Source organism: Aulostomus chinensis, chromosome 11 (assembly GCF_037954235.1).
Source record: "Aulostomus chinensis isolate RoL2024-O1b breed Wild chromosome 11, RoL_Achi_v1.0, whole genome shotgun sequence".
NCBI lineage: Eukaryota > Metazoa > Chordata > Actinopteri > Syngnathiformes > Aulostomidae > Aulostomus > Aulostomus chinensis.
In genome coordinates, this window is record NC_141330.1 from 26,174,005 (window position 1) to 26,183,587 (window position 9,583).

The following is a 9,583-nucleotide window of genomic DNA, read 5'->3' on the forward strand; positions in this document are numbered from 1 at the left end:
AAACCGAGGTATCTGTGGAACCTCCAGAGTCAGAGGTGTTCAAACGAATATGGATTCTTTCATCAGTCAAAGAACAACACAGCAGCTGGCTTGAGCGTCCCGTGTGGTCCTGGTTCTGGATGACCCAGCGGGATCCAAGTGACGACATGGAACAGGTGTGGCATCAACAGGTGACACGTGACACAAAAGCTGCTCATCATAAATCAGTCTTCTTTTAGTGCTGATTTTAAAAAATGCAATGAAAGTAATAATCAGCGTGGAGTGAGATGAGGCTCGCCGACGGCGCAGGCCTCTCCGCCCACAGCGACTACAGGAAGACTGACGAGTCTCCGCAGAGAGGTTCTGCGTCACCGCAGATAAATCCAACTCATGCGGACAGATAGATGGCGAGGAAAACACCATAACAGAACCAAACCGAACCAAACCAAAAAAACAGGTGTCTCTTTTCTCCTGTTTTGACTGGACTGACCTGTCCAGAGGATGCCTCGAGGACCCCAGACGCGAATTCTTTAAGTGACAGGAAAAGATTTTCTTTATGAAAAATAGAACAAGAAGTCTTATCCTGAAACATCGCGGCCTCCAGACTGAGAAAACTATGGGTGGAAAGATGGCTTTTAAAGACCCTGACTACAAGCCCATCTGATGACAGGGAAAGACATCAGCAGCCCCCGGGGGGAACCTGTGCATTGTTTCCTTTTCATTCCTGCTTCCTTTTACTCTTTTTGGACAGGGTAAACGTCCTGGTGTTAATAAGCGATGAATCAGCCGCGGCGTGGCGGTGACCCACGAAGTGCAAAGACGTATTTACACCGAACAGCTCACCGGCGGCTCTCCCCGGGACGCGCCGTGCAAGCATTTACCTGCTGTTTCCTCTGACAAGTGCTTTGATTTAGCTCAGCAGCTGCCGCATGCATCGCCGAGGGACTCGCGCCAATCCATAGCAGCGATCCGTCCACACCTGGGAAACACATTGGCGGAGCTGCTGCTGCTCCATTGTAACTGATTAATAGTTCCATGTACATTTCCAGATGTGGAATTCCATTTCAAAGACCTCTGATCAACCTGTCCGACAACGTCAAAGGCAAGGATGAAAATAAAGTCGGATTTTATTCTTTTGAAATCCTCTGAAGGAACAATTTAAATAAAAAAGGCGAATTAAAACAGTAAAAGCCCGCTCTTTCTTTTCTTATCTATTTCTATTTACGGACCCTTTATTCAGTATTCACTGTAAAAGCTGCAACGTGTGTGTGTGTGTGTGTGGGGGGGGGGGGGGTTGCAGAGTTAAGACAGTGCAATAGAGCAAATGGGATCATCGGGGTTTACAGATCTTTGCGGCAGCAGTGACGTAGGGCTTTACGCTGCCTAATGAGCCTCCTCAGCCTTGACGGGGCCGCTGCACCTCCCTCACCTCCGGATCTCAGTCTAGGCTTTCCGACCCTTGAGCCCCCCACCGACCCACCCTCCCACCCCCCTCTCATTCACCCAGAGCCCACTGGAGCCTGGAGAGGACCAGGATCGATCAATAGCTGCACAGACGTCATAAAGATAAGAACTGACAGGATCCCAAACCCTGGGTGGGGGTTTCAGCTGGTCAGAGGTTGGGGGGCTGCAGACTGAGCTGAGGGTTTTAGTGGTCTGGGGGTAGCAGGCTGACGACATTAAAAATATCTCCTGTCTGTTTCCTTGGCGACTGCCTCGACCTGATCATACACATTTGATGGATCCCTGGTCTGCGTGGTTGGGGCCTTCAGCCGCCTACAGAGGGCGGTGTGGCTGCGTCAGTGAGCCGTCGGGGCTCCTGGTGTGGAGTCGGCCTCTCACGGGAGGAGATTCTTCTCCTCCTCCGGTCGCTCTCCTTCACTTCGGTCGCAGGCGAGGGGGCTGCGAGCGCGTGTCGTGAGGAGCCATCTTGAACGGAGCGTAACGGTGTCAAATGCGCACCGCAGGCGTTCGAAGTGTGTTTCGAGTCCTGCGAGTTCTGATCCGCGGGCTGTCAGAGGGGGCGGGGTGACGCGCCGCCGACATCTCCCGACTCCAGACCCGACTGGCGCAGAAGTGCGCGGCCTATCGAGTGGGCAGGTAACGGTTAACTCCGACACGAGTGGGAGCGATGTGTTGAACTGGAGGGACTTGAGGAAGGGGGCGGGGGAGGGGAGGGGGGGGGACTTGCATCTCTCCTATAAGTTGCATTTAAAGGGGGATGTTTCTTGGCAACAGTGCTAGTGTCGCGCGTAGAAGTCCACCAGATTCCTGCGAGGGGCTGATCGGCGGAGGCAGGACGGAGCCAGGAGCTGGAGAAACAGCGTGTTCATGCAAATTCATCAAATCAGAGGCGTGCCTTCGGGCGACGGAGTCACAGCCGGAAAAGCAAACCCCCTCCTGGATCACCAGCGACCTTCAAAGACTGTGATGCGCAGCGCTCGGACGCAGTGACGGCAGCACCGGAGCGAATGTTTTAAAAGCTGAGAGGAAGAGAGGGGAAAGTTGCGCTTCTCTCTCCTCCGCGGCTGCGCCACTGCAAACTGTCACTTCTTGTTTCGGGTGTTTTCATTTTTCTTTTCTTTACTTCTGTTCGCGGTCGCGCACTGAGAACATCGATGTGGATGAAGTCCCAGCCGAGCTCCTGAACCCTGAACACACGCTTTACTCCTTCGGTTAGATCGTTTTGTTGTTCTTCTTCTTCTTGTTGTTTTGGGTTTTTGGAACGAACGCACCACCATGTCAGAGGACGACAGCAGCTCCACCGCCAGCCTGGTCTCTGACACGGAAGGCGGCGGCAGCGTCAGCGTCCTCAGCTGGGAACAAGTGCAGCGGCTGGACGCCATCCTGACGGAGACCATCCCCATCCACGGCCGCGGGAACTTCCCCACGCTGGAGATGCAGCCGCGGCAGATCGTCAAAGTGGTGCGCAGTCGGATGGAGGAGAAACAGATTCACGTCCGGGACGTCCGGTTAAACGGCTCGGCAGCCAGCCACATACTGCACGAGGACAGCGGCCTGGGCTTTAAGGACCTGGACCTGATATTTTGCGCAGATATGAAAGGTGAAAGTGATTTCCAGACTGTGAAGGACATAGTGTTGGACTGTCTCCTGGACTTTTTACCCGACTGTGTGAATAAAGAGAAAATTACCCCGCTAACACTGAAGGTAGGCGGCGTTCACTCCCATCTCCCTCTGTTCTGCATGTCTTCACTTGTTGCAGGAGTTTAATTGCACTTCTGCTGATTTGTGCATAAATTAATGAGCAATTAGATTAGTTTAGTGATAGTAAACGCTGGGTTTTTTGCCTAAGAGGATTGAGTTAAACCCATTTGGAAAGGATCCTGAGCTCAGTCACCTCCATCTCATATCCCAGCAGGTTCTTGCGGTCTTTCTTATTGGGGTCAGTAGTATTAATGGGACCTGAGCCTTAAACAGAGGCACCTGTCAGGAGCCGGGACCTGAGCCCTGGTGGGGCTGCTGATGCAGACCAGGCCTAAAGATGCAGGTGCAAGAAGCGGATCATGAATTATTGTTTCATCTAAATGTTCTTTCTGTCTCTCTCTCCCTCTCTGACCAACACACACACACACACACACACACACACAGGAGGCCTATGTGCAGAAGATGGTGAAGGTGTGTAACGACTCAGACCGCTGGAGCCTCATCTCCCTCTCCAACAACCGGGGGAAGAACGTGGAGCTGAAGTTTGTTGACTCTCTACGGCGGCAGTTTGAGTTCAGCGTGGACTCGTTTCAGATCAAGCTGGACTCCCTGCTGCTGTTCTACGAGTGCTCCGAGAACCCCATGGCTGAGACCTTCCACCCCACCATCATGGGTGAGAGCGTGTACGGGGACTTCGGCGAGGCCCTGGACCACCTACGTCACAAGATCATCTGCACCCGGAACCCGGAGGAGATCCGAGGTGGAGGACTGCTGAAGTACTGTCACCTGCTGGTGAGGGGTTTCAGGGCGGCGTCCGAGTCAGAGATGAAGTCCCTGCAGCGTTACATGTGTTCACGCTTCTTCATTGACTTCCCTGACATCGGAGAGCAGCAGCGCAAGCTGGAGTCCTACCTTCAAAACCACTTTGTGGGCCTGGAGGACCGCAAGTACGACTACCTGATGACGCTCCACGGGGTGGTCAACGAGAGCACCGTGTGTCTAATGGGACACGAGAGGCGGCAGACTTTAGGGCTCATCGCCATGCTGGCAGTGCGTGTGCTTGCTGAGCAGAACGTCATCCCCAACGTGGCTAACGTCACCTGCTACTACCAGCCTGCTCCTTACGTGGCAGATTGCAACTTCAGTAACTACTACATAGCACAGGTCCAGCCCGTGTTTGCTTGTCAGCAGCCTGCCTACTCCACCTGGCTGCCCTGCAACTGAGCCAGCCCTGAGGATAGGAGGCGCGGGAGATTTGTTAGAACAGGAGCGAGCGGCACAGTGGCCGCCTCAAACCTGCCCAGTGTTTGACAGCTAACAGGAAAAGGAGTCCTCTTTTTAATGTTTTGCATCAAAGCTTGTGTTTGTGTTCATACGTTGAGTATGAATGATAATAACCAACAGTTGGCTCTCACTTCAAGCACATATTTCAGTGTGATCTCACAATTCTTGAAATGCCAACCCCACCTGATCCTGCCGTGGCCAAACCAGGTTTGGTAAAGACTCTTTTTTTTTTTTTTGGGCTCGGTGCAAATGTGTGAAGTCCACGATTGCAAGGCTGCAGAGAGCTGTGACCCAAACCGACCAAGACAGACTGAATCCTAGCACAGCTCATTGTATCAGCAGGCCTAACAGGCCCCTGTGGACAGCTGCTCCAGCCCAGCTTTCAAGGGTGTGTAGCCCCCCCCCTCCTACACACACGCACACACAGACACACACACACACACACACACACTCTGGGTGAATATCAAAGGTGTGCACGGCTTTAAAGAGAGCATCCTAAACTCTGCTTTATGTCTGAGGGGAGATGATAGATGTTAAACTGTTTGGATAACAAACCAGCATCTCCTGCTTGCATTTGGGTATAAACATGGTTGTTTACAGACCAAAGATTTTTGATGCATTAAAACCCAGTTTTTATGGGGCAAATAGAGTATGAAACTCTGTCTATTTGTGTATGTCAACAAGTGTTTTAAGTGCCTATTGCCTCTGAGTGGGCAGGGAAGAGAATAAGCAGGCCATATGATTTTTTGTGACTCTTGTTTATAGTCAGGCACACAAGACAGTAGCACCCCAGAGGCTTGTGAATGTATAGAAGAACTCATGCACAGTCAGTGTTTGTGTACATCTGGAGGAAAAGAACACCACTTGTTTGTTTGCAGGGAAGTAGCAGCCTAATGTGAGATTTTTCTTGTTGATACGCTTGAAATGAGTTCCACCTGCTGTTCCACCGCACATCAGTCAGTCAGATCGGATTTATAAACCCCACGTCAGAGTCGGCCTCTGGACCTGGACGATGACCCCGAGTGATGCAGGTTTCGTCATCGCAGGCGCAGAAAACTTTCACTCGTGTAAGAGTTCATGTTTTATTTTGTAAAAAAGATGCGTCTCTGTCTCTCACCGGGGAAAGAAAAAGGTTGACAAGACTCTTCCAAGGCTGATCTGAGTTCAGTCCTACACATTCGGAATATTAGCGCTCTACAGTGGGGAATTAATCAGAGCTAAATCTCTAGTGTAGGGTTCTTCCTTGGCTCCACCACTTCAGTAAGTTTTATACATATACATATCTATATCTATATAGATAGATATAGATAGATATAGATAGATATAGATATAGATAGATATCTATATAGATATATATCTATATAGATATCTATATCTATATAGATAGATATCGATATAGATATAGATATCTATATCGATATCAATCTATATCTATCTATATCTATATAGATAGATATAGATAGATATAGATATAGATATCTATATCTATATAGATATAGATATAGATATCTATATCTATATCTATCTATATCTATATAGATAGATATAGATAGATATAGATAGATATAGATATAGATAGATATCTATATAGATATCTATCTATATAGATATCTATATCTATATCGATAGATATCGATATAGATATCTATATCTATATCAATCTATATCTATCTATATCTATATAGATAGATATAGATAGATATAGATATAGATATCTATATCTATCTATATAGATATCTATATAGATATCTATCTATATAGATATAGATATAGATATAGATATCTATATAGATATCTATATAGATATCTATCTATATAGATATAGATATAGATATAGATATCTATATAGATATCTATCTATATAGATATAGATATAGATATCTATATAGATATAGATATAGATATAGATATCTCCCGCTGACAGACAAACAAACGAACAGCCTCCTTGGTGGAGCTGGAGAGGCCGAGAGCGAGAGACCAGGGGTGAAAACTGCAGTCAGAGAGTGGGACAGACGGCTGGTGTGTGCTCCTTTGCTTCCTGCTGGGAGAATATTTGCAGAGACACCTCGGATGATGAGATTCTATTTGCTGTAGCACCCTGACAGGGAATTCCTCAGCTGCTGCTGAAGAGCTTGAACTAAGTAGGGGTCTGCAGTCGACGCTCTGTTCAGGCTTCGGAAAAATGCTGTGCCAAACATTTTGGTGATAGCCCTAACGTTTATTTAATGAGGCCATTTGTCGATGTGAGACAAAGATGCTGTGTTGATGTAGACGACAGGAAAGGAGACAGTGTGAGAAGGGCGAGAGGAGAGGAATTGTGGTGTTTGAGAGGCAGGAGGGAGTCAGTCTGGAGAGATGGGTGCAGCTGGTGATGGGGTTTATCTCTCTAGGGCTACCACGCGTTACTGTACAAACTGTCTGGGTTAAGGTAGACCACAACGTAATGGACAGTGCTGCAGCTCTTCTTTTTTCTTTTAGGAAGACCAAAACACGCTGACTGAACCATCTGATTGTTTGAAAGAAAGCATGGAAACAGAAGAAAATGGCATGCATTCACACCAGCTTCAGGACAACTGGGAGGTTGTTGCTTATGTATGTTTTTATGCTTCGTTCCACATCGTTTTGAAAGAACTTTGTACATATATGATTACATTCTTCAGCTTTGCCAGTTCACTTAATCCTTGCAAACTATACTGCGACCTTTCCTGACGGTAGATAGAGACAGGAAGTGGTGATTTTACACAGGAAGGTTAGGCCCACGAGACCAGCAGCAACTCAGTAACAGGCTTTTCCTTCTCATCCGCGTTCTGGCAGAATTCTCATAATCCACAACAGCTCTGCTCACTTGTTTCTCCGTGACTGTCCTTGTTGATGCTATCCTTTGGATTGTGCAGGCAATGTATTGCCTTTTATACCGAGTGACGTTTAAACAGCCGACTAGCTAGCTAGCTCCAGTCTGCCTGTCAAGTAGTGATTGTGCCTATCTGTTAGAGATTGTGGGTTACTGCATTGTCTCGTACGTGTCATCTCAAATGTCTGTCGATGCAGTCTCTTTTACAAATCACACTTTGAAAAAAAAAAGAAAGAAAAAAGATCCTTGTCTGGTATGTATATTTTTTATGATTGTTATTTTTATAAATGTATCAGATGCTGCAGGTGTTGCAGTGCTTTTGAATCTGTGATCGGGCTTCAAAGGATATGTTCTCAATAGCTTTTTTGCTATGTTATGTCATGTGTCCAATGGGTCAAAAGGTTAAAGATGTTTTCAACAATAAAATATCTGAAAACCAGATTTATGTCTTATTTTATGTATGTCTGAACCTAAATCAAGTTTACTGCTCTGGATATGTGGTCTGGTCTAGACAGGAACTTGGGAAACTGCTCATTTGTCGTCAGTCGATCCCTCAAGTCTCTCAGCTTGGTTTCTCTCTAAATATTCCCATTCTGAACTTTTCAGCAACAAAAAGGCAACAACAACAAACAATTTACTTAATAAGGGTCCTAAAATAGCACAAGACTTGACGACTGTGGTTCCACTGCATTACTAACCTGACCTCTCAGCAGTGACTGGGTCATTGTTGTAGCCCACACTTCATAAAAGGTTTTCCCTCATTCTCTCCGCGGTATCCAAGTTAAAAACCCCAAACAATCCATCTCGTGTCAGCGGAGGAGAAGTCACCAGAGGTTGAGATGTGGAATTTCCTCTGTAGGATGTCTCTGAGATCCTTCCACCCGGACCAGCCCATGACCTCTGCCCGTCTCGCAACCGTTTCTGCAACACATATACATAAAATTTAAAATCAGCAGCGAACCTTCTTGGTAATAAAGTACTGAGGAATTCTTCAGTGGGTTGGAGGCAGCGGTGGGTAGGATTCCTGCACCCCCCCTCTGTCTCTGCAAATACACACCCAACAACCCGGAAACCACCGCAGTAATCACCAAACACACTCTGTACCTGCTTTAACTCACAATGGAGGGCATCCCAAAGAACTGAGTCTGCAGCACAGAGTGTGTTTCCACAGGAGGAAATCTTCAAAGTTTCGCTTTCGGAGGATGTAGGCCGTCATTTACAAAAGTGCTTTTAAGTGAATGTGAACAATCATAAGGGGCGGCATGGCTCAGAGGCAGAGTGGCCGTCTACAAACTGAAGAGTCGTGGGTTCGATCCTCACTCCAGCAAGATACTGAGCTCCTAACTGCTCCTGATGGCCCTGTGACGGGCCGGCACGGTGGAGCAGTGGTCCTCACTGTGGCCCCCCAGCAGGAAGGTTGTGGGTGGAGCCCCGGCTGCAGCATGGCAAGGAAATTTTATTTGTATAGCCCGTTTTCACAAACAGTGTGTCTCAAAGGGCACGGGGTCTTTCTGGGTGAGTCTCCATGTTCTCCCTGTTCCTGCTGGCTTCTCTCTGGTACTCCAGCTTCCTCCACAGTCCAAAGACATCAAGAGGGACCAGGTTAATCCAGACTCTAAATTGACCGTAGGCGTGGCTGGGAGAGCCAATGGTTGTCTGTCTCTATGTGTTGGCCCTGCCATGGACTGGTGACCTGTCCAGGGGGAAGGCTGCTGGGAGAGGCTCCACCCCCACCACCCTGAACAGGAGAAGAGGGGGAACATGGAGGGAGGGATGGATTGGTGAAAAATAATAGTTTCCTCAAAGAAGATAAAATCTCGAAACACTCGCTTTTCCCTGCTTTACTCTCCTAGCAACGTTTCAGTCAAACACAGACCGTCATCAGGACCGAGAGTTTAAAATGGTGACGCGTCTTCCTGCGAAACGCCACAGAATAAATGTGGCTGGATAACTGAAAGGGTTAACCCTTCCCCTGGGGTCCACATCAAGGCTTACAACCCGAAGAAGAAAACAGCAGGTGAAAAAACAGAAAAAAAGAAGGGTTTTTTTTCCATATAAGAGATGTTTGCACAGTTAAAAAAAAACTCCAATAAAAGGGATCATTGCACCATTTTTAGGGGGGACACGGATATCCTGCTGCTTTTGTAGTGCTTCTACTGCATAGTCCTGCCTATCAGGTAGACTGCACCACTGGTTAGAGGACATCATTTAGACAAGGAATCCCCCTTACATGTGGGTGTGTGATGATACATCGATCTGTATGGATTTATCGATTCAGTAATCAATGCAATATCAGCAGAATCT

General features: G+C 47.6%; 1 protein-coding gene across 2 annotated transcripts; it reads left to right on the top strand.

Moving 5' to 3' along the window:
* The first annotated feature begins 1,844 nt into the window (after positions 1 to 1,844).
* On the top strand, positions 1,845 to 7,730 carry tent5aa (terminal nucleotidyltransferase 5Aa). Of its 2 annotated transcripts, XR_015118607.1 has the most exons (3): positions 1,845 to 3,147; positions 3,589 to 4,816; positions 6,907 to 7,730. XR_015118607.1 is itself a non-coding variant. In XM_086219222.1 (2 exons), exons 1-2 carry the CDS (start codon positions 2,719 to 2,721, stop codon positions 4,366 to 4,368), a joined length of 1,209 nt encoding a protein of 402 aa, XP_086075348.1. In that variant the 5' UTR covers positions 1,845 to 2,718; the 3' UTR covers positions 4,369 to 5,742. The 2 variants fall into 2 exon arrangements, 1 of the variants encoding a protein (XP_086075348.1); XM_086219222.1 differs by lacking the exon at positions 6,907 to 7,730 and having other exon boundaries at positions 3,589 to 5,742.
* The last annotated feature ends 1,853 nt before the right edge of the window (positions 7,731 to 9,583 follow it).